At 51.7% G+C, this 23106-nt stretch overlaps 9 protein-coding genes across 9 annotated transcripts; 3 read left to right on the top strand and 6 right to left on the bottom strand.

The window, feature by feature from the left end:
• Positions 1 to 4562: 4562 nt before the first annotated feature.
• Positions 4563 to 5359, bottom strand: DL89DRAFT_165974 (uncharacterized protein). Its single transcript, XM_040883732.1, has one exon. The coding sequence runs from the start codon at positions 5251 to 5253 to the stop codon at positions 4627 to 4629; it is 627 nt and encodes a 208-aa protein (XP_040743484.1). The 5' UTR covers positions 5254 to 5359; the 3' UTR covers positions 4563 to 4626.
• A 133-nt stretch (positions 5360 to 5492) lies between these two features.
• Positions 5493 to 8071, top strand: DL89DRAFT_267945 (uncharacterized protein). Its single transcript, XM_040887729.1, has 9 exons — positions 5493 to 5691; positions 5735 to 5987; positions 6010 to 6166; positions 6236 to 6465; positions 6488 to 6581; positions 6614 to 6952; positions 6978 to 7003; positions 7032 to 7320; positions 7341 to 8071. Exons 1-9 carry the CDS (start codon positions 5565 to 5567, stop codon positions 7740 to 7742), a joined length of 1917 nt encoding a protein of 638 aa, XP_040743483.1. The 5' UTR covers positions 5493 to 5564; the 3' UTR covers positions 7743 to 8071.
• A 466-nt stretch (positions 8072 to 8537) lies between these two features.
• DL89DRAFT_293397 (uncharacterized protein) lies at positions 8538 to 9160 on the bottom strand (the record flags this gene model as incomplete). The annotated part of the gene is made up of 3 exons (XM_040890388.1): positions 8538 to 8703; positions 8783 to 8834; positions 8872 to 9160. The coding sequence occupies 3 exons, from the start codon at positions 9158 to 9160 to the stop codon at positions 8538 to 8540; spliced, it is 507 nt and encodes a 168-aa protein (XP_040743482.1).
• Positions 9161 to 10937: 1777 nt separating this feature from the next.
• Positions 10938 to 11378, top strand: DL89DRAFT_214744 (uncharacterized protein; the record flags this gene model as incomplete). Its single annotated transcript, XM_040884274.1, is given in 2 exon segments — positions 10938 to 11120; positions 11133 to 11378. Coding segments are annotated over 2 exon segments (429 nt in total), but the record flags the coding sequence as incomplete, so codon positions are not given.
• Positions 11379 to 11939: 561 nt separating this feature from the next.
• DL89DRAFT_275066 (alpha/beta-hydrolase) lies at positions 11940 to 12929 on the bottom strand (the record flags this gene model as incomplete). Its single annotated transcript, XM_040889254.1, is given in 3 exon segments — positions 11940 to 12479; positions 12560 to 12781; positions 12801 to 12929. The coding sequence occupies 3 exon segments, from the start codon at positions 12927 to 12929 to the stop codon at positions 11940 to 11942; spliced, it is 891 nt and encodes a 296-aa protein (XP_040743480.1).
• Positions 12930 to 13884: 955 nt separating this feature from the next.
• On the top strand, positions 13885 to 16561 carry DL89DRAFT_275059 (uncharacterized protein; the record flags this gene model as incomplete). Its single annotated transcript, XM_040889252.1, is given in 4 exon segments — positions 13885 to 13889; positions 14192 to 14238; positions 14723 to 15161; positions 15181 to 16561. 4 exon segments carry the CDS (start codon positions 13885 to 13887, stop codon positions 16559 to 16561), a joined length of 1872 nt encoding a protein of 623 aa, XP_040743479.1.
• A 42-nt stretch (positions 16562 to 16603) lies between these two features.
• DL89DRAFT_165921 (Mmp37-domain-containing protein) lies at positions 16604 to 18441 on the bottom strand. The gene is made up of 3 exons (XM_040883731.1): positions 18188 to 18441; positions 17943 to 18083; positions 16604 to 17818 (listed from the first exon to the last, which is right to left on the bottom strand). The coding sequence occupies exons 2-3, from the start codon at positions 18066 to 18068 to the stop codon at positions 16646 to 16648; spliced, it is 1299 nt and encodes a 432-aa protein (XP_040743478.1). The 5' UTR covers positions 18069 to 18083; positions 18188 to 18441; the 3' UTR covers positions 16604 to 16645.
• A 374-nt stretch (positions 18442 to 18815) lies between these two features.
• Positions 18816 to 20177, bottom strand: DL89DRAFT_207892 (sugar transporter; the record flags this gene model as incomplete). The annotated part of the gene is made up of 1 exon (XM_040884126.1): positions 18816 to 20177. A coding segment is annotated over one exon (1362 nt), but the record flags the coding sequence as incomplete, so codon positions are not given.
• Positions 20178 to 21426: 1249 nt separating this feature from the next.
• Positions 21427 to 23009, bottom strand: DL89DRAFT_165848 (eEF1-gamma domain-containing protein). The gene has a single exon (XM_040883730.1). The coding sequence runs from the start codon at positions 22876 to 22878 to the stop codon at positions 21628 to 21630; it is 1251 nt and encodes a 416-aa protein (XP_040743476.1). The 5' UTR covers positions 22879 to 23009; the 3' UTR covers positions 21427 to 21627.
• Between the last annotated feature and the right edge of the window lie 97 nt (positions 23010 to 23106).

The raw sequence follows: 23106 nt of genomic DNA, 5'->3' as shown, positions 1-23106 counted from the left end.
AACATTGTATGCTTGCAGAAACTCTGGCTTGACTAGGATAGAACTAACTGTACATTCTTCTCAGATGCAAACATTTGAATGGAATAGCAGCTTGCTTCTTAACATAGTTCAGTTCATGAATGAATGCAGAACATTTGCAACTTCTTATGAAAAGCAGTGGATGGCACTTGTTGATAAAGTTAGTAGTTGTTATACAGTTTGTATTTATGTATGACAACAGCATACTCTAGCATATTGTCATTGGTTTAACTCTATCACATCAAAGATGCAAGGAATTATTAAGAAGCTAAACAAGGGAGATCAGTCAGAATTGGTTAGTTATTTAATAATGATTAATATTTTTAATATTTTCTTGTTCAGATGCCAAATATGGTGCTTCTCCGAAACCCCCTTCGGCATCCTGAAAAATTTCAGTTGATTTCTCGGGATGCAGCCTCTATCTCAGTAGAAGCATATTAATTATGTATCAACTGAAATTTTTCAGGATGCCGAAGGGGGTTTCGGAGAAGCACCATATTTGGCATCTGAACAAGAAACTAATAAAAATATTAATAATTATTAAATAGCTAACCATTTCTGACTGATCTCCACTTAGATGTGCATACCAGAGTATTGAGCCTGCTGTTGTCAGATCTATGGTACTGTGGAATATGCACTAGTAGTAGCAAGTCAACATATGTATATCTTATCATGTGGTGATAGCAGCCGACTACGACCAGCATGGGAGTTCCTCTCTATGCTACATTGTGCTTGAGCAATGCGTGATACTGTGGATTGAGAGACTCCTATGTCAAATGCAATTTGCTAAGTTGATAAGGGTTTTGCTAAAAAGATATTGGACATGTTTTTTTGTGTTGATTGTAGCTTTTTGGGCATAGCTAGAAAAGGAATGAGATATGGATGTGGAAGAGAGATTGCTGTTGTATTGATGGCTGAAATTTTGAATTTTTCCATTGATGTTTTGGGCATAAAACTAGTCGTTGAAAGTAGGAAAGGACAAAAATGAGCACTACCAAAAACTACTGCTTTTTCAAAAGATAGCAATTTCTAGGGAGTGGGACATTCTAGGAACATAAGTCTTAAACAATACTCATCATTGTAAGCAAGTGGTATGCACACCCCACTATCAAGGGTATCGCATTACTGCTTTTTCCAAAATCGGACATTTTCAGAAGATATAATTTTTGTGACTCAATTTTGCCGCTCAGTGTATCTATTTTTTAAATAACGTCAATTTCTCGATTATATTAAGAGCTATACACTGAGCGGCAAAATTGAGTCACAAAAATAAAAATCATCAAAAATCTTAAATAATTTCTTAGAACGATGCTCGTTGAATATAATAAAAATAATTCATGGTGTATGCCATGCACTAATCTATTTCATGCAGTTGCATGCTTATTGCTCTTGAAATATATGAGAAATTGAGTATTTAAAATTAAAAATTTTAGACTCAATTTTGCTCACAAAATTCGTCGATTTTTTTCTCAATAACTAGTATAGCCACCATAGGTTTTTTTGACTGCAGCAATACGCACAGGCATCGAGTTCACTAGCCATAAACAAATGGTTTCATTTATTTACCTATTTATAATTTCCTAGGCCAATGCCACATAGGTGCCAAAAACGATGACCTCTGGTCTTTATCAGATCATGCTTATAATGAAGCCCTATATGTGAGTAGTGCATCGTATCTAGGGGACTACACTGATCATCATACAGTAGAAACAGTATACATATCTAACCAACTTGTAGCCCAAATTGCCATTTATGTGATAATGACTTCTTTAGACATAATCTTTGCACCCTCCTACTGGTTATCATAGGTATGTAATCAAGGTATATTTTATATCATCATATACACACTGGTCAGTGTGTCACATCCCCCTCAACTAGGGAAGCAATGGCCATAGCTGTATAGAGATACACTACTCTAAACTAAGAATATACTTTTTCTGATTATCTTAGAATCTAGGTTTCTTCCTAATATTCACAGAATAGAGTATATTCATTAAGATATTTCAATCTCACTGTTACCTATAGTACATGTATTTTGTATAGTAAGTACATCTGATTTGATCTATTGAATATTTGATCAGAAGGAGCTGCTTAAAGAGGGATTAAGAAAATTGCAAAATATATGATTCATACTAAATTGCTTATCATTAGGCACAGAGGTTACATATAGACATCTCATAGTATAGAGCAGATAGCCACAGTAGTAACCTCTCTACTTATCTATATACTGATACTATAAAAAAATCATGTCATCGAATTACGTTGCTTCAAAGGTGAGCTGATGTGTAGTTGTACATCATTTATAGTTGATAATTCCTTCAGTGAACTAGCTATCAAACTCATTTCTCTTCAGCGTTGAACACTAGCCATGTGAGTATCAACTATGCATTCAGCATCCATAAGAGTGATGGCAGCGCTAAAGCGTTGATCATTTCCTTCAAAATTTTTCTTCGCATATTGAATATATGATAGTACCATGCGTAGTTGAGCAACGTTGTGGACGAGATATTATTATTGAAGAGCGAGTGCAACAGAGTTATGGGTAGTGATTTCACATTATTTGAAAAATGATATGGTATTGAAATAGCATTACGAAGGCAAAGTGAGTCAAATTTTTGCCTCTCCAATTTTTAGAGTTATTTACTATTGCTTCGTTATCATGCGAGGTACAATGTTTAGAGAACATTTGACTACATACTTTTATACTATGTCAAGCCCCATCGAACATATATCAAATGGAAGTATCTATGTTATCTGATGACGAAGATATAGCATCAAAAAGTTGAAAAAAAATTTTGTGACTCAATTTTGCCGCTCAGTGTAGGCATACAACTATACGAAATAGATTAGTGCACGGCATACACCACAAATTAATTTTGTCAAGAGCAACGCATATCCCTATGAGAAATTATTAAAGATTTCTGATAATATTCATTTTTGTGACTCAATTTTGCTGCTCAGTGTATGGTTTGGATATTGGCATGGTAGTGTGGGAATGGATTGGTACTCCAATGTTAACAAATACACTAAGCGGCAAAATTGAGTCACAAAAATTTTTTTCAACTTTTTGATGCTATATCTTCATCATCAGATAACGTAGATACTTCTATTCATTATATGTTGGATGGGGCTTAACATAGTATAAACGTATGAAGTTAAATGTTCTCTAAATATCGTACTTCGTATGATATTGATACAAGAGTAAAAAACTAGAAAAATTTGAGAGGGAAAATTTTGACTAACTTTGGCTTCATAGTGTTATTTCTATACCTTATCATTTTTTGAATGATGTGAAATTTCTGCCCATAACTCTGCTGCTCTCCCTCTTCTATATAAATACCTCATTCACAATGTTGCTCAACTACGCATGGTACTATCATGTATTCAATATGAGATGAAAAAATATATAGGAATTGATCAATGCTTCAGCGCTACCCTCACTCTTATAGATGTTGAATGCATGATTGATATTCACGTGACTAGTATTCAACGCTGAAGAGAAATGAGATTGATAGCTAGTTCACTGAACGAGTAATCAACTATAAATGATGTGCAACTACACTTATGCTCTCCTTTGAAGCAATGTATTTCTATAGCATGATTTTTTATAGTATCAGTATATAGATAGGTAGAGAGGTTACTACGGTAGTTATCCACTCTATACTATGAGATATCTATATGTAACCTCTGTGCCTAATGATAAGCCATTGAATCTGAATCACAAATTTTGAAACTTTCTTAATCCTTCTTTAAGCAGCGATTTCTGATCAAATACACAATAAATCAAATCAAATATACTTGCTATACAAAGTACATGCCCTACTGGTAATAGTGGGAATGAAAAATCCTAATCAATATACTCTGTTCTGCCGACATTGAGAGGAAAACTAGATTCTAAGAAAATTGGAAAAAGTAGATTTTGAGTTTAGAGTAGTATATCTCCATATAGCTGTGGCTATTGCTTCCCTAGTAGAGGGGGATGTGATATGCTGACCAGTGTGCATATGATGGTATAAAACTTACCTTGATTACATACTTAGGATATGCAGTAGGAGAGTGCAAAGATTATGTCTGAAATAGTCTTCATTATATAAATGGCAATTTGAGCTATAAATTGACTAGGTGTGTGAGCTGTTTCTATTGTACGATGATTAGTGTAGTCCCCTAGATACGATGCGCTACTCACATATAGGGCTTCACTATGAGTATGATCTGATAAAGACCAGAAATCATCGTTTTTGGCACCTACGTTGCATTGGTCTAGGAAATTGTACATGAGAAAGTAAATGAAACCGTTTTTTCGTGGCTAGTGAACTCAATACCTGGGCGTATCGCTGCGGTCAAAAAATCCTATGGTGGCTATGCTAGCTGTTGAGAAATAAATCGACGAATTTTTGTGAGCAAAACTAAGTCAAAAAGTTATTTTTCAAAAAGTCAATATCTCGATTATTTCGAGAGCTATGGGCATACAACTACATATAATAGATTAATGCATGATATGCACCATGAATTAATTTTGTCAAGTGCAATGCATATCGCTATGAGAAATCATTAAAGATTTCTGAAGATATTCATTTTTGTGACTCAATTTTGCCGCCCAGTGTATATTCAATAGGTCCTTATATAATATTTCTGTATGCTGGTGATTTCTATGGTGATGAGCATAGCTCCCACAGCTGTGCTGCCATCTGGTGTCTCGGCACACCCTTTATCCAATTGAACAACAGTTACAGAGCTGGGCGAAATAATTCTTGCCTTGTCGATTTGCTTGCTTTGCCCATTGACTAGTGGCTCCACCCCAAGGCTTCGTAGAACCTGCAGCTGCATAACAATCGCGCCTGGATCCAACTCTTGCTCAATGTTATCGCTCATGTTTGCCATGCGCTCTTCCAATGCAGTAATTTCCTGTTGAAGCCTCTGTTCTCTATCGTTCAGATCGGATATTCCTTGCTCCGCAGACTGCTTCTCGGCCCTCAATTCACGCATGGTTTCCGCATGAGACTTTTCTTCGCGCTGCGCCTTCGACGCATCTACTTTCCCCCTTGCTGTCTGTAGACGGCGCGACAAGGCTTGCAAACTTTCCTGTAGTGTGTCTACCTCGCTCTTACGAATTGTCTGTGCATTGTCCACATGGTGCGCTACCTCCTTTGCGACCAGCGCATCGTTGCTTTGTTTTAGACTGTCAATAGTCTGCTGCATTTGTTCGCGCTGCTGTGACAAATCCTCGATATCCATGCTAAAGCTGTGCGAAAAGGTGAATGACAAGCGTGTTTTTGTTGGCAAGAAAGAACAAGCCACATTTGTTTACCGCAGCGTGTCTGCCTGTCTCGTCAGTTTGCAGCCCGTTGATCTGCTAAGTCGATTGCGTGATCTGGGCTACAGAATCGACACTCATTACTTTCCACTAGGAGTCAAGGGGAAATTAGTCCAGCAAAAAAATTGTTGGCAGGGGTCAGCAGGGCAAACGCATTTCGACTAATCGCTCCTTTTCCCCCGAAATTTGACCTCCTTTTGCAATCGTTTCAACTTTTTTAAACTGCAGCAAAATGGCGGACGATGAATGGCAGACTGTTCCTGAGCGCGCACGCCCGCAGCGTGGCCGTGGTGGCTATCGTGGCGGCCGAGGCGGACAGCGCAACCGCACCCGCTCAACCAGCACTGCTGGAGCGGCTGGTGAGAAAGACTGGCGCTCTACCGAGCGCGGCAAGTCGAACAGACCGCCTGAAGACTGCTGAACCTCAGCAGCGGCGTAACCGGTCCCGTGCGCGTGCGGCCCCTGTAACCTCAGGCCACACGCAGCAGTTCAAACTGCAGACGTCAAACATGTTTGCGCTGCACGTTGGCAAGAGCAGCCGGGCGCGCAAGAATGAGGACCTCAAGGAGTTCTTTGAGGCACGCGATGATGACGAAGGCGAGGAGGAGAACTTTGACGATATCGATGACGATGACCTGGATGTCAGCGACTATGAGTCCGAGGACGACCACGATGAGGCCACGTCGTTCCCGACCTGTTCCTGTCCTGATCCACTGCTCGTTCTGTCCTGGTACCAAGACTGGCGATGATGGCGAAGAGATCCCTGTGGCTCGCCCGCTGCTGCGTAGCGCCACGGAACTGACCAGCCACCTGCGCGAAAATCCACAGCCTGGTGTTCAAGAATCTGAACCACATGGTGCTGTTCTTGCAGGCCTTACCTGGATGCATGGGCCGAGAAGCTAGAAACCTGAGGACAAGGCGACGTTTGGCCGCAAGGAAACCGCCGATGACGGCGTAGTGACGTACTTCATTGATGCTGCGTCATGCGAGGCGGACAAGGAGGTGCGCAGCCAGGTGCAGAAGGAGCGGCTAGAGGAGATCCTGGACATGCAGGACATTGAGCGGCACGGTGAGGCACTGGAGCCTCACAAGTGCCTGTTCTGCAAGCATGTGTGTGACGACCGTGCCGACCTGTTCCGCCACGGCTATCGCGAGCACAACTTTCAACATTGGGCTTCCAGACAACCTGGTCAATGTGAACGAGTTCTTGTACATCCTCGAGAGTAAGCTAGGCATCGCTACAATGTCTGTATTGCGAGAAGACGTTCACGTCGCCGGCAGGTGCTGCGCAAGCATATGCGCAAGAAGAAGCACTTCAAGATCTCTGCACGCAATCGCCTGTACGATCGGTTCTACGTGGTTAACTACCTGGAGCCTGGTAAGAGCTGGGAGGCAATCGAGAATGAGAACGAAAAGGCAGACTCGGAGGCCGATGAGGCTGACCGCAAGGACGACTCGTGGGCCGACTGGGATGAGAGGGCGGATCTGCCGACTGTCTCGCTGTTTGATGACCACATCTCGTCATCGCCCGACGAGTGCTGGAAGTACCTCAAGGCCGAGTTCAACTTTGATATCCACCAGCTCAGAGCCGACGCCAAACTCGATTTTTACAAGGACTGTGTCGCTGATCAACTACATTCGCAAGTGCTCCAAGGAGCTGGCGTGCTTTGCGTGCCAGGCGACCTTTGGCGATCTCGAGGCGCTTTGCGGCCCACGTCAAGCAGGCGGGAGCTGCCCATCTGGCTGTTCCTGCCGAGGACTCGCCTATCTGGAAGGACAGCAAGAACTTTGTGCCCGTCATCGACAGCGATCCGCTGCTGATGGCCTTTGAAGATGACGCAGATTTTGCTGATGTCGATGAGGAGAAGTCGCGCAAGATGCTGGAGGAATCGAAGAAGATCCTGCGCAAAAAGTTCGATCAGATCTCGCTCGAGTCCCCGAAAAAGGACGACTGCAACACTGCGGATGCTGAGCCTGTCTCTCCGACCGTGGCAACCGCTGTCGACAGCCTAAACAACAATTCCTTTCATGCTTTCATCGTCCGAAGTTGCTTGTTTCAGAATCTATCCTGCTCTGCAAATCAACCGCTTGTCCGCGCCATGGAGTTCCGAATCACAGGAGGCAGGCATGGACATTTGCATTCTGGCTGCCAGGTGTTGGGACAAGCCATGCCACCTACCCCAATTCTGGACGAGGTGGTGCGGCTAGTGATCCGATGCAGTATGCTAGCTATCCGGTGTGTGTGAGCGTGCCCACAGTTGTCAGCCATCATCCCCGACCCCCAGTCGAGGCCCGCTCTTGCGCTGAACTGTACCAGTCAGACTGGGCGACTGTGCGACGCTATGCCACGAGTGACACCCTTTCTTCCTCGTCGCGACCTCTACGAGATGAAAATGTTTACTCGCCATGATTTTGGGCTGCATTAGATTCTGGACCTCCTTTTCGGCTCCTGTGCGGAAATGTGACATTATTTTGTCCTCGCAGCACCCCTTACATTTGCGGGTGTGCTCCGCCAGATACGGAGTTTCTCTATTTGGCAAGCACCTTCACTGGAGACAAGAATCTGGCAGATTCTTGTCTACCACTGAGCTTCGCAGCTTCCAGCTGAGCCCGCTGCACTATGGCTATAAAGACCACGCGGCAAACACACACCTCTAGCCAGTGGCAAGACAAAATTATTCTGCTTGTCGCCTTGCCTCGATATCTCCAAAGTCCCGTACCTATTATCCCTCTATCTCCTCTAATACATACAGAAACCATAGGCATGTTGAAGTGCTCCGATATCAGCCCCCGCCAGCAGCAGCTCCTGATGCAGTGCTACTGCAAGACCGTGTACAACACCAATTTTTACAAATACGTGCCTGAGGATCAGAACGTCGTCTGCACCAGCGGTGATAAGAACAACCACGATGGAAACGCCACTGAGATTTGTGCAAACCACGAAAAGTACAGCGACTGCCCGGGCGTCAACATCTCGCCCAGCACCGGTGCCCACATCACTCTGAGCAAGGTCGCCACTGCTCGCTGTTGCCTTCTCGTCCCTGCTGTTCATGTAAAGTGTCTCCATAGCGACCTAGTACCAGATTCTCTTTATCTTCTCTGGTCAATTTTAGAATATACACATTGAAAACGATCAGTGCAGTGCTGGTGCTGGTGCTGGTGCTGGTGCTGGTGCTGCTGTGCTCTTGCGCCTTCATATTCCTAGCTAAGTGCCAAGTGCAGATACAGTCATCCGCACCGATCTGAGCAGGTGCTGCGCGTCCTTCTTGACCTCTTCCCACTGCGCAAGAACCGCCGACTTGTGCTTGGTCTCAGCAGCGACTGCCTGGTCCACTGCATGCTGGTAGGTTGCAAGCATCGTCTCCATGTCGCTACAGGTGGAGTTGGTGCTCGGTTAGGGTGGATGCGTGGGGCAGGTGGCTGTAGCTTCTGCTGACTCGTGCTGCTTACCTGACTATTGCAATCCCTTGCTCCGCCAAGCTGCTGACTGTGGTCTGGATGTCTACATTGATTACCAGTATTCATTAATGGTCAGTTACGTGGCTGGGTGACGACATCAGCGTGTTGCTTGCCTTTGATGTGCTGGATTGCAGCTGCAGGGGTGAGATCTGGGTCAAACTCTGGCTCCTCTGGCTCCTCTGGCTCCTCTGGCTCCTCTGGCTCCTCTGTTTTTGCGGATCCCTGCTCTGCAATCCCTGTTGGCTTGGCTAACGCATCAGACAGACCCAGTCCGCCTGGGCTCATCTGCAGGATGTCGTCAGGAAAGTCAATGCTCCCGCTGAACTCGTCGTCGCTTGAATCCCGAATCACGACCCGGCTGGCCTCCATGTCGCTGTGTTCGATAGCACCAAGCACACTGCCAACTGCCCGCTTCAAGGACCTGGTGTATTGTGCCTTGGTTCTCTTTTGCACAGGCAACTGAACATGTGCGCTGTTGTTTGTACTGTCTACCCAGCAGCATGACGTGTCAGCAGTTATTCATGGCTATCAGCCGTTGATTATCTATGCCAATTACTTTGTTAGTCCTCGCTTGCCTTTGGTGCTATTTCCACTTGCGCTTGCTGCCTTTGGCGCTGGTACTGAATCCTTATTCCTGTCTGCTGCGACATTCAGTGGTGTGGGTCTGATACCTGTGCTTTGCGGTTGTGCTTTGCGCTTGAGGCCTGCTCCTGCTTCTGCCTGCTATAATCGCTTCCCACAGGTCTGATAGACATTGGCATCAGAATCGGCTTTGCATATGTCATACTTGCTGTTGCTTTGAATGGCTGTTGAACCACTAAAGCCGAGGTTCAGCGGGCGTGCGCTCCGTGGAAGCGGTGACTGCATGCCACTGGGATCAAATGCAAATGGTCGTCCTCGCTGTCTATTCTGGTCAAAATCCATTGCAAGCGAGTGAGTGCAGAGCAGGAGTGGAAGCAGGCAGTGTGCAATGTCCAATGCAAAGGTTTGGCGCATATATGAACAGCCCAATGCACCTAGCATTTACCCAGGCGGATGCCTGACTTGCCTGCCCCGTAACCTGCGCTGGGGATTCATCGGGTTTGGAATATTGCGATCAGTTTGCACAGTTTATCCACAGCACCTAGCAGCACCATACGATAGCACATCTACGCAGCATGCAGTTATTCCGGAGGGTGCAGTTTGGTTTGTCTGCACGCTACACTGCATCACTGCTCCCACCGTATTGCCGGCATCCTATCAATATCCCATCCTGGTCCTTGGAATCATTCCAAATCTGAATCCCTCTGTCCACGCATTCATTCGAGAGGTATTCCCGAAGCACCTCTCATTCGCACCTATATCTATGCAACCAGTCATGCATGGAATAAACCTGGGATAGTGCTGCCATCCAGAGTGGGCTGTCGTCCTTGAAGAGAAAGCACACCTCTTTGTAGCTGACCGAATGCGCAGATCGCACTTCAATATAAAATGTGGTGCTGTTGACATTTGGCTTGGATGTGCCGCTCCCAAAAATAAAGCAAGCCGACTCTGCAATGGCCAGTCCGCATGTGCGTCTCGGGTGCGCAATATGTGCCAGCTGACCTACGCCTCCACCCAGTATTCTGGCTTTGCAGGTCGGAGATATTTCTGGGTCTCCAGCGTGACGCGCAAATCAAAGCCCGGTTTAGGACAGCATGGTACAAGGTTGTTCTTTGGGTCGGGTTTGAGTGTGGCAGCTCAAACCCATGTACATCAAGCTTTACATTTCCATACCAGGAATGCCGTATCTCGCAACTATACAAATAGTCTTGATCCAGGACAGGCTGTGCTCACAATAATTAGCAGCTGTCCTTAGCAACCTTCCAACACAGCCCCACTTTCACATACAAACTGCGCTTTGGTGGTTCAAGGCTGGTAACTACTCCTCCACTATCAAGCGTCTAACGCCGGGCTCCCAAGGATCTATTCTGCTGCAATGGGGTTATTCACCTTCTTCTCCTCCCTCACTCTCGCGTCTGCTGTCATGGCACACACCTATCTCAGCTATGACATCTTCAACGGCGAGCGCAAGTCTGAAGGCACCTGCATCCGCCGGTACTGGAATGCCAGCAGCAGGAACTGGTATGTGGTAAACGACAGAACCCAGGGGATGATTTGCGGCATCAACAATCTCAATTCCACTGCTGCGAAGACCTGCGCTGCAAAGGCTGGCTCCGACACAGTCTTCGAGTGGCATCTCAATAAGGACAGCCCGTCTGATCCGTACATCAGCCATGGCCACAAATGTGCCTGTACTGTGAACATGGTTCCTGCCTCGACAAACGGACTTGGTGCCTCGTGGTTCAAGGTATTCGAGTAGGGCTACAACGCAACCACCAACAAGTGGTGCATGGATCAGATCCATGAAGGCGGAGGCAAGGTCAATTTCACAATCTCTGCCGATATCAAGGATGGCGATTACATTGTGCGTGGAGAATTCATATGCCCGACTTTCAAGGGCAACGCCGACTCATCGTTTGTCAACTGTGCGCACATCTCGGTTACTGGTGGCGGCAGTGTTGGGCCCAAAGGCTACGACATCACCAAGGCGTACCAGGCATCGAACGAAGTCCAAGTACTCTGCCCGTAACAAAAACTTCACTTCATACCCGATTCCTGGCCCTGCTGTCTATGTCCCTGGATCTGGCTATAAGACACCTTCGTCAGCTGCAAGCACTGCACCTCTAGCGGTTAGCAGCTATGCCTCATGGGCTCCGTGTTCCACAATGTCAACAAGCATGTCCTGTTAGAATGTCAGCTCTGCAGTGTATACAACTGCAGAGGTAAAAGAGACATTGGAACCGATCAATGACTCTTTGCGATTCTGATAGACGTGAGGACACTGCTAGTTCTTGTATATGTGACACGCCTACTCCGCATCGTCCACTAGCATTATGACATCCAACCAGCAGTTCTCGAGAGTACGTTTGTCTTGGTGCTTCCCTTGGGTTAGCGACAAGCTTGTCACCAGAGCACAACATACTACTGCCAAATAAACAGTAGTAGGCGCTTTGGGATGCAGCTCATGTCTCAAAATGACTAGACAAGGTTAATTTCTACTTTGAAACCACTACTTGCTTGATGACAGCGTATGTGGCAGGCGCTGACATTCGAGATATACTGGCAACTACAACTTAGCACTGGTGTGATCCAGCGTGGCCAGGAATTTTCCAAGAGCTTTGTTTGCCAACTCTTTCTGCTCAATCATAATCCAATGTCCCGAATCCTCGATATGGACTCGCATGAGGTTTGGGATATATTTGTCCATGTCCTTGGTCCACGCAGCTGGCAACGCCTTATCCTTGCCGGCAGTAACCATTAGGCACGGCTTGTGGATCCTATCAAGTTTGAAACCAGCGCTGCTTTCTTCCTGCCAGTTCAGCTCATGCACGCGGTAGTAGTTGAGCGGCCCCTCCATTCCATGGCGCTGGTACTCGCTGATGTGGTATCCAAGCTCAGACTCCGCCAGCATTTCGCTGCGCTGAGCACCTCGGGCATCGGCAATAGTGCGCTTGTCAATGGGTACAGACTCGCTAAAGACCGACGTATACATGGCATCCTTGTGCGACCGCAAAATGGTGGTGAGAAACAGTGGGATTTCGGCATTGAGCTTTGCAGTTGTTGACTCTTTGCTGAAATAGACTTGGTATTTCCAGTTCGGGCGGCGCTTCGGCGACCTGCTCCAAGGGGATGTGCGTGGGCATGGTCGGTGTATATGACACGCAGTATGCAGGCTACAGCACGCACCCGCTCAGGGTGCCAGAGAGCAGCGCGCCAGACCATCCATGCTCCCCAATCGTGGCCTACCCACACGGCATCGCGAATATTCAGAACGTCGAGCAGGCCGACCAAGTCCTTGACAATGGTCTTGGACGTGTAGCTGGCAATCCCCGCCGGTGCGTCAGTCTGGCCGTAGCCGCGCACATCAGGCACAATCACGCGGTACCCGAGCTTGACCAGATAGGGAATCTGGTAGCGCCAACCGTACCAGAGGTCTGGGAAGCCGTGGACGCAGATTACTGTTTTGGGACCGGAGCCCTCGTCGACATAGTGCAGGTTGATGCCGTTGACGCAGGGCAAACCTGTGGCTGAACGATGCGGGGTTGAGGGGGTCCATACTTGAGAAGATCTGAATGACAAAAGTAAGTGGAGAGCATAGGAGAGAAGGAACGGGCAGGGTGGTGTTTAAAAATGAGGGCAACTTGCTGCTGGAACAGTAAAATCGTCCTGGGCTTATTGTTCCAAGCAAATCGCACTGGCATGTGCACTACGCAGCCGGATCGACAGTGTGGCAAGCCCTCGCTTCTACGGAAGTTGGCCATGGAACCGAAGGTCCGGAGAGGTACCGGTTAGAATTTAGATAGCATATTGCCAAGAAGTACATGAATCGTTAAATACGAGAGGGGGTGTCGGTTGGTGTGTATCAGCACGAGCTGGGCATGGGGAACGGGTACGGGCGCGTACTCCACGAGACCTGGTTCCGGATAAACTCGATAGGTTGCGGGCGACAAAGTCTCTGGGACTGGCGACGACAACAAAGTCAGACATGATCTTGTTCTTCCACCGGCGGGTGGCAAAGTACTGGATGGGCCAGCCGACTAGGCAGGCGCAGGTGATGAAGCAGAGGAAGGAGGTGACGGGGTGGCGCCAGACGCGAGCAACATCACTGTGCGACTTGACAACGATGCGGTCGTGCTCCATGGGGAACGAGACAGCGACCGAGTGCGGGTAGCCGAACGGATTTAATGTACTCGGTCAGCTCTCTGCGCACCAGGTCGTAGTCCCAGATGACCTTCTTTTGGACCCGCAGCTCCTTCAGGATATTCTCGGCCTTGACGTAGTCGTTCAGGACCTTCATGATGTCGTAGGGCTCGCCGGTGGGCGTGCGCGCAGTGAATAGGTTGCCTTTTTCGTGGATGTAGGGAGTCAGCTCGAGGGTGAACTTGAAGTCGACGATGCGGTCTTGGTGGGTGTGTGATTCGTGGCGTGTTTGGCCATTCTCGTTGTAGGTGCGCTCAACAACACGGTCCTCCATATGCGAACCTACATTGTGGAAATTAATGAGTGGTGGAATGGCGTTAGCAAATCATGTGCAAAAATCACGTATCGCCTTGGCACCGAACCGACGAGATGCGGCCAAGGCTACTTACCGACCACTTCGACAGACACCCGTGGGCGCTCGTTGCTTTCGCTGAGGAACCGGTGCAGGGCCATGACATCGGTGTTGAGCCACTGGTCTGACGATGAGTATCCCTTGGATGAGCGCTTGTACTCGAGCGAGGCGAAGAACTCGCGTGATGACAAATCGGCAGGATTATGTGGGTGGCGGTTGGGCGCAGCGGATGACTGCGGGTGAATCAGCGGCTGGCTCTCTTCCAGCGGCGGTGAGCTGTCAGGGCTCGGAGGGATGCTGTTGTCGCTGAAGGGTCCGGCGCCGCCCTTGCCGGTGGAGTTGCGGCGGCGCGGTGCAGCGGAGGTTGATGGGCCGGCTGCTGCGGTACTGGAGCCCGAGGCAATATCAGACATGACGTCGTCGTATGACGGCGGCGGCAGCGGTGGGGCCGAGGCCGGTGGCACATTCTCTGGAGCAATGGGGGCGTCAATTTGGCGGTCGACTTGAGGGGGCATTTCCTGAGTGCAAGTTGCGGAAATAGATAGCTACAAGGAGTGTGCAGAGAAGAAGTGCAGGGCCAGCTCGCCATGGCCGTCAGGGGATTAGAAAGGCTTGGCACAGGGCCTGGTGAGCCTGGGCCGTGCTGATTGGGCAGCAGGCGCAGGCGCAGGCGCGAGAAAAGGGCTGGCGGTATAGCACGGGGCGTGCAGGCGGCAGGGAACTGTCTTTCCAGCTTTCATTGCGTCAATTCCAATTTGCACATACATTCTTGATGAGGCCACTACACGCACTACTAGGAGCAGCCGCGCTGGTGGCAGGCGCGCAGGGGTTCTACATTCCGTCAATGGGCCCGCGGTCGTTCAAGGCGGGCGAGCGGGTGCCGCTGAATGTCAACCGGGTGTTCTCAGAGCATGTGCCGCTGCCGTTTGCATACTACGACCTGCCGTTTGTGTGCAAGCCCAACGACATCCAGCGGCCGTGGCTCAACGTGGGCGAGGTGCTGCGTGGCGACCGCATTGCTTCGTCGGACTACGTGCTGACGATGGGGCAGGACGTGCCGTGCCAAGTGCTCTGCACAAAGTTCCTGAGTGCCGACGCAGACGCAGCAGCGGGGCGGTTCGTGGAGCAGGACTATCTGGTGGAGTGGATTGTCGACAAGCTGCCTGGGGCGACCACGTATGTGTCAGCCAAGGACAAGCAGCGCAAGGAATACGAGCCCGGGTTCAGGATCGGTTCGTACGATCGGGGGCGGCAGGATAGCGCACCTCAACAACCACATGACAATGCACATTCTGTACGAGAAGCGCGGCGAGGCACGGCGCATCGTCGGATTCGAGGTGTACCCGCGGTCGATCCAGAACTCGTCGTCGTCGTGCCCGAATCTCAACGCGACCAGCGCACTGCCGCCGCTGGTGGTGGGCGAGCGGCGCGCGCAGACGATCACGTACTCGTACTCGGTGCGGTGGATCGAGGACCCGGCAGTGCACTGGACGCACCGGTGGGACCGGTACCTGGCGACATCGGATCCGCAGGTGCACTGGTACTCGATCTTCAACTCGGCAGTGATCATCCTGCTGCTGACAGGCGTGGTGGCGGTGATTCTGATGCGCATGCTTAATCGCGATCTGGTGGCCACCGACGACTTCCACGACATCGAGGAGACGTCGGGATGGAAGCTGCTGCATGGCGATGTGTTCCGCGCACCGGCATACGGCGGGCTGCTGGCGCCGTTGCTGGGGGCGGCGGTGCAGGTGATGTATACGTTCATCGTCACCACGGGCTTCGGGCTGCTAGGTGTGCTGAGCCCGTCGTACCGCGGCGGGCTGCTGACTACGGGCATTGTGTGGTTCCTGCTGACCGGTGCAGCCGCCGGCTACTACAGCAGCCACCTGTACCGCACGTGGGGTGGCAGCAACTGGTTCAAGAACGCAGTCATGACGGCTGCGCTGGTCCCGGGCATGCTGATCGGCACTTCGCTGTTCCTCAACTTGTTCCTGTGGTACCGCGCCTCGTCGGCAGCCATGCCTTTCAGCACCATTCTGCTGCTGCTGGCGCTGTGGCTCTGCGTGGAGCTGCCGCTGACGCTGCTGGGCGCGTGGTTCGGCTTCCGCCGCAAGCCGTACTCGGAGCCGGCTCGCACCAACCCGATCCCCCGCCCCGTGCCGCCGATCCCCACGTACCTGCAGCCGGTGCCCAGCATGCTGCTGGCTGGCGCGCTGCCGTTCGCTGTCATCTTCATCGAGCTGTTCTTTGTGCTCAAGTCCATCTGGCAGGACTCGTTCTACTACGAATACGGGTTTGCGCTGATCGTGGGGCTGATCCTGGCGGTGACAGTCTGCGAGACCACCATCATCATGGTCTGGATGGCGCTCAATGCCGGAGTGCACCAGTGGTGGTGGCGTGCCTTTGCCTACGGCGCCAGCTCGGCCATCTATATCCTGGCCTACTCGATCTTCTACTACTTCTCGCGGGTGCGTGCGGGCATGCCTGGCGTGGGCGGCTTTGTGCCGACACTGACCTTTTTTGTGCAGTCGCTGCTAATTGCGACTGCGTACGCACTGTGCACCGGCTCCATGGGCTTCTTTGCCGCCTACTTCTTTATTCGCCGCATCTACCGCCTCGTCAAGCTGTCGTAGGCCCAGCATACACACTCTAGACACTGTCAGTCCCTTGTTTTTTCTCTTTTTATTTTTGTCTCAATTACACACGTATGTTCCGCTCTATGCCTGTTTGGACTTTTCGTTCTTGGCCTGCATGTACGTCAGCGACTTGGCCACGCCCGACGACAGCACGCCCTTGAGCGACTGCGTCAGCGCCGGCCTCGCCACAATGCCCTCGACAGCCTTCTTTGCGATACCAGCGATCTGGTCGACTGCCACCAGCTTCTCCGTGTTGACGACCTCGGCGCCAAAGCCCGGCGGCAGCCTGACTCCGGCCTTCTTCCCCTGGCGCACCAGCCCAGCATAGAACCGGTTCGGCATCTTGCGCACCATAGCCGCACGCGCACTGGGACCCATGTCCTGCTGCAGCAGATCCTGCCCGATGAACTCGAGGTTCGGCAGGCCCTCGATGATGCTGGCGTACCGCGACTTGAACAGCGGCAGCTGCGCATCGACAATATTGCCGACCTTGTTTGGGTTCTCGCCGCCCACGCGCATGCGGAAGTCCCCCGAGAACGAGAGCGATGCGATTGCGTGGAACAGCTCGCGCGACGAGAAGTTCTTGGGCAGCATCAGCAGCGCCGCCCGCATTGCGTGCGTCAGATTCACCTGCTTCGAGATCCGCATCAGCGGGTCCCGCCGCAGCGTCAGAGTCGGCTTGTGCATGCGCCCGGCCAGGTACAGCGAATCCCAGTTCAGCAGGTCGCTGCTCAGCGTGTCCATCGACACCACGCCGTACTTGATCACCACGCCGTTGATCTCCACAAACGGATTGTAGTACACCCCGGCGCCCATCTGGCTCTGCACGAATGTCACTGCGTCGGCACCCAGCGAGCCCATGAACGAGTAGTGCGACCGGTTCTGTGCAATGTTCAGCGCATGCCAGTGGTCCGGGTGGCTCACCGCAAACACCAGATCAATCATCGGCTTGCTCTGCCCGCTGTATCCTGCCTGCTTGTACACCCCCGAGCCATACGCAAACGCATACCGGATCGGCGCATCGAACTGACGGAGCACCCCTTGCAACTGCTCCTTAATCTCCGCCTGGGCGATCCGCATTGTGCCCAGCTGCCTTTCCTCCGCTGGTGTCAGAATCCCCGTCGACGCTGGTGCCCGCTGCGTCTCTGCCGCCCACTGCTGTTGCTGCTGTTGCTTCTGTTGCTGCTGTTGCTGCGTGCCTGCGCGCTTTTCTCCTGCCATGCGCTGTATCGTGCTCACGCCACCCTGAGCCATCTAAAAAAAGATAACGCGGATTATTAATCTCAGCTAGAAGTCCCGCGCTCGTTGATCTCAGTGGCCCCTTGGTATTTTCTGATAGGGCCTGTGCTTATCATGTGAACTTGCTGCTGGCTCGTACCTGCTGCTTGCGCATCAGCAGAACGTCGTCAATGCTGGCCTTGCTGGTGCTGCTAGTGCTGCTAGTGCTGCTGCTGCTCTCCACTGACGGCCCAGTACTTTCCCACCGGACCTGCGACGAGATCATAGGAACAGCTCCTCTCTACAGATCCCCGCATACTGTTTAGTCTAGACTCTCGCTGGAAAAGAAAAAAGCAGTTGTTCAACAAACAATCTCTCGCACTTGCCTTGCCCAGAACAGCGCACCTGCGCAGGAGACGACTGGAATTGACTGTCGAAAAGCTCATTCTGCTGATTTTGTGTGTACAAGAAAGGGCAATATTTGGGAAAGAAGACGAAAAATGTACTGGAAGCAGAGGAAACAAAAGAAACATCGATCAAGGCTCGCGCTTCGGCTTTGTAATGATTAGGGACCTAATTATCGCCTTCCCCGTCTCCTTCCTAGCAGGCAGGCCCAGTAGAGCAGCTCTGGGCGCTCTTCCACGCCCTAATTGTCCTCTGTCCACGTTCCACGCCAGACATATGCGGGCAGACCAGAGTGCCGCCCTGTCGCCTCTCTACCAGGCGACGCGGGGAGACGAGGCAAGCCGGCTCGCTCTCATTTCCGGTTGAGTGTGAAGTCCAAGCGCCATTGGGCAAGCCAAAAACCGCATCTCCTCCGCCCCCTGGCGGTGAGTGACGTTGACACACCGTGTGCATACATTGCATGTCTGCTTTTTACATGTTATTAGAGGGGTTTAGAAAAATACAAGTGCTGAAATCCTGCCGTCTACAGCATGCGCGCCTCGGGCTTTTCTTCCTCGTCCGACAGCGTCGTCTCAAACGACATCCGGTGGTCTTTCCTGGGCGACTTGAACGCCCACACCGAGCCCGAAAACAGGCTGTCCATTTCCTCAAGCGTCAGGTTCTTTGTCTCAGGCAAGAAGCAGTAGATGATCAGAAAGTTCATCGCCATGATGATGCTGAATGCGCAGAACAGCCTCCATCCAGCCCGCTCCAGCAGAATCGGGCTGGTCAGTGTAACCACAAAGTTCGAGATCCAGTTGGTCCCTGTGGTTACTGAGGTGGCCCGCGCTCGGATGTGCGTTGGGAAGATCTCTGACGGAATCAGCCAGCCGCACGGACCCCACGAGAACGCAAACGAGGCCACCACAAGATACACCATGCATATAGACGCAATGCCCATGCTGTGGACGTCCAGGTGAATCAGGACACCCGTCATGTCGTTGGCCTTGATCGCACTGTACGACCGCATCATCAGCGCCAGGACAAGGTAGAATGTCGAAATCAGCACCGTGCCCAGCAGCAGCGTCGGCCGTCTGCCCCACCTGTCAATCCACAGAATCGCCGGCACCGTCGACGACACATTCACCAGCCCGTTGATGGCCTGGCACATGGCAATGCTCTGCACGCTGCTCAGCCCCATGTCGAGGAATATCTTGGGCGCATACAGCATCAGCGTGTTGATGCCGGTGAACTGCTGCATGAACTGCATTCCGCACCCCAGCAGCAGCCGTCGCCGGTTCGGAAACTTTAGCAGCTCCCAGTATGACGAGCTCTTTGTCTCTTTTTCAGTCTTGATCGTCTCGTAGATGAGCCGCAGCTCCTCGGCGACCTCTGGCACGCTGGCATGTCCGTACGCCCGCAGTCGGCCCAGCACCTGCCGCGCGTCGCCAATGTAGCTGTGTGCGACCAGCCAGCGCGGCGAGTACGGCATAAACGCCATTGTAAACAGCAGGACGATGCTGGGCACAATCTGCAGCCCCAGTGGCAGCCGGAACTGCTTGTCACTCTTGATGTACGAGCACCCGTAGTCGATGCCGAATGCGATGAAAATGCCCCACGTAATTGCCCACTGCTGCAAGCTGACCATACGTCCGCGGTTCGCCGGTGGCGCTGACTCGGACTGATACACAGGCACCACATTAGACAGAAATCCAATCGCCAGGCCATTGACGAACCGCCCGGCGATCAGCATCGACCGGTTCACGCTGCCGAACTGGATGGCCGACCCGATTGTGCAGATGATGGCGCCAATAACTATCGTCAGCTTGCGCGAATACCGGTCCGACACGGGCGCAGATATCAGCGACCCAAAGAAACATCCAATGGTCAACGAGCTGACTATTATGCCCTGTGCCACCGACCCTGGCGCGCCAAAGTATTTTATAAAATGCTCCATCTGCAATATTGATGACATGATGCCGATGTCGTACCCAAACAGCAGCCCGCCCAGTGCGGTTACACTGCTCACCACATACTTTGGTGTCTCATGTCGCATCGCATGTCCCTCCTTTTATCGGCTCTCTCCGTTTTGTATTATGTGCGTGTGTATATATACACACACGTTTGAAAGGGCGAGGGCGAGAAATAGAGATGCGAGAAAAGGCAGGCAAAATTAAAGTGCTGAACCAAAAAGGAGAAGGGTGTGGAGGGAAGAGGGAGGAAAAGGAGGGATGAGGTTGGCTCTTGCGCATTGCCGGCCTGCGAGGAAAAACAAGAACGCTGATACCCTCTCGTCATTGCGGTGCCATTAGAGCAGCTGCCAACCTCCCCCACACCCGTCCCAAATTATTTCTTGTCATGTCGTCGTGCATGGCAGCCAGAAGAATGGCCAACATACGAGTCACTCTTGCAATTGGAGGACCAAAAATGCGATAAACCTGATTCCACCTGCCTTTTTTTACATGCTTTTGTTGCCTGCTGAGCACTGCCCAGACACTAGCAGTCGCTCGCACCAGTCGTTTGCCTGGCTGGAGGATAAACAATGCGCTGCGATTTGCATGCCCGCATCCTCCTTTCTGCTGCTTCTCCGTTTGGCCACCTCTCTGCCTCCCCGGCCCATTCTGGGCCAACAAGTGTCGGGGAAATCCGCCTGTCGCGCGTCCACCTCCCCGCGTGACATCGACCTACTTGCGCACGCACCCTCAGACACTTTTTCAGAGTAAAATGCCCCCACCGCATTCTCCATCGAAACGGCAGATCTGCATCAACCGGGCTTGCATGTGTTCGATTTTGCATCTCTTTTTCTACCTATGTATCTACGTCCAGATGATGACAGGGACAGGGAGAAAGAGCTCTGGCGTGATTTGCCCTCCTGCCCTTTCAGCCAGCATGCGCCCCCAGAGAAAGGACGACTGGATGAGCAACAGCTGGACCGGAAACTGCAAATGTGCTTTTTGGAACTCAACGCAGTGCCTGCACCTGCCAGCCTCTCCCCTGGCTGCCCCATATGGCAGACGTATCAACTGCGCACGAGTGGATCCTGGGGTTGTGCGGCAATGAACTATAGCAGTGGCATACATTAGCTATTCCGCTTGTGCACACAACATCAGCGGCATTTGGAGCTCCGAACTATGCTCAAAGCGGCTACACCTCCGCCGCTGTTGCTCAATAGCCATGTGCAAAAGCCTGCATGGCCCCAGCCACAGCCCCAACCGCGCCCTCCTGGCCGCCACCCATGGCAGGATGCATGTATCCCAGACAAGAGGCGTGCCAGCCCCCAGCTCCGAGCCAGAGAAAAGACCAGCATGCACGCAGGGGCCACCGGGCAGCAGCCTGAGCGATCGTCCGCCAGAAGCACACACTCTGCGCCATATACCGGCGCTATCAGTAACATGGGGCGCAAGATAGACTGTTCATCGGCGTTGGCATTGAACACTCAACATGCAGACCTAGCGTAAGATTTACTTGAAGGTCTTGCCGTCGGCGCACTCGCGGGGCAGAGCGGGGCCCTCCCAGGCGAAGCAGTCCTCGATCTCGGCCTTGGTCTTCGGGTCCTTGTGGTCGACCTTGGTCCAGGTGTACGACTCGTAGTCGGCAGCGTCAGTGACCTCCTCGGGCACCTCCTGGCCGCGGACCATGAAGTAGCCCCAGATCTGGTTGTTGCCGTTCTCGCCGAGAACCAGCAGGTTGCCGAAGGCGTACTTGCGGGCGCGCTCCAGACGGTTGAAGAACCCACCGACCAGGTTGTTCGACATGAAGATCTGGGTCAGCTCGTCGTTGTACTTGTAGTCGACCTTCCAGAACGAGTAGCCCTCCTCGTCGTAGTGCTCCCACAGCCAGTTCATGGCATCGGGCTTGGTGTCGTTGTTCGAGTAGAAGCGCTTCCAGTCGTCCAGCACCATCTTGGGCGGCGGCAGCAGGTCGAGCTTGCTCTTGGGCTTGGGGGCGGGCTTGGGAGCCTCCTCAGCGGGCTTCTCGGCCTTCTTCTCGGCCTTGGGCTTCTCAGCCTTGGGCTTCTCGGCCTTCTTGGCCTTCTCCTTCTTGGCCGGGGCAGCGGGCTTGATGCGCTCCTTGCACAGCTCAACATCGGGAACAACGGCCTTGAAGGCAGGCTGGCTGATGATGGTCTTGAAGTAGCGGGTCAGGTTGCGGTACTGCTTGCGGTCGGCGGCAGTCAGGTACAGCTTGTACGGCATGATCAGGTCGCAGGCCACGACGACATCAGCGACGGTGATGCGCTCGCCAACAAGGAAGGTCTTGTCCTGGAGGATGGTGTTGAACACACCCAGGAAGCGGAACATCTGCTCCTCAGCGGCCTGGTGCGCGGGCTTGACGAACGGCATGAAGCCGAGCAGCGGGTACAGGACACCGCCCATAGCGGGCGAGAAGTCAGCCTCGGCAGCCAGGATGAACTGCAGGATCTCGGCGGTCTCCTCGGCGGTCTGGCCGAGCAGGGGCGAGTCGGCGCCAGCCTTCGACGCGACGTAGTAGGCGATAGCCGACGAGTCGGTCAGGCGGAAGCCGTCGGCGCCCTCGAAAGCGGGAACCTTACCGGCCGGGTACTTGGCCAGGTACTCGGGGGTCTTGTTGTCAACACCCATCTGGAACTCGGGGGTGGTGGCGAGGTCGAGGCCAAGGAAGCTGGCGACGACGCGAGCCTTGTAGTTGCGGGCGTTCACAGTGGGTCCAACGAGGGTTCCGACAGGGGCCATTTTCAAATGTTTTCCGATTCTGCTTTGTAGATTAGAGTAAAACGAAGGAAGGTGAAGGAAAAAGAGGTTGATTCAAGCAACCGATCCAGCTTTACAAGCGCTCGACGTGGCTGGCTGACAGCCCAACAAAAAAATTTTTGCAGCAGTTCCAGGTTGGGGCAGGTAAATGCCCCTGATGCGCAGATCGTAATTGCTGGATTTAGCTTCTGAGCTGATTTCGGCTAACGC

This window comes from Linderina pennispora, assembly GCF_002104995.1.
Source record: "Linderina pennispora strain ATCC 12442 chromosome Unknown DL89scaffold_7, whole genome shotgun sequence".
Lineage (NCBI taxonomy): Eukaryota > Fungi > Kickxellomycota > Kickxellomycetes > Kickxellales > Kickxellaceae > Linderina > Linderina pennispora.
Note: the sequence above shows the minus strand (reverse complement) of the source record. Positions and strands in the feature narration are given on the sequence as shown.

Bases quoted from the DNA above. Each gene is read 5' to 3' on its own strand.
- DL89DRAFT_165974 (XM_040883732.1), bottom strand. From the start codon at position 5,253: ATGGATATCGAGGATTTGTCACAGCAGCGCGAACAAATGCAGCAGACT.
- DL89DRAFT_267945 (XM_040887729.1), top strand. From the start codon at position 5,565: ATGGCGGACGATGAATGGCAGACTGTTCCTGAGCGCGCACGCCCGCAG. The intron at 6,167-6,235 runs GTTCAAGAATCT...CCGAGAAGCTAG, and splicing joins GCGAAAATCCACAGCCTGGT to AAACCTGAGGACAAGGCGAC. The intron at 7,004-7,031 runs GTGCCAGGCGAC...GGCGATCTCGAG, and splicing joins AAGGAGCTGGCGTGCTTTGC to GCGCTTTGCGGCCCACGTCA.
- DL89DRAFT_165921 (XM_040883731.1), bottom strand. From the start codon at position 18,068: ATGATCTCGTCGCAGGTCCGGTGGGAAAGTACTGGGCCGTCAGTGGAG. The intron at 17,819-17,942 runs GTACGAGCCAGC...ATCTTTTTTTAG, and splicing joins TGCTGATGCGCAAGCAGCAG to ATGGCTCAGGGTGGCGTGAG.
- DL89DRAFT_165848 (XM_040883730.1), bottom strand. From the start codon at position 22,878: ATGGCCCCTGTCGGAACCCTCGTTGGACCCACTGTGAACGCCCGCAAC.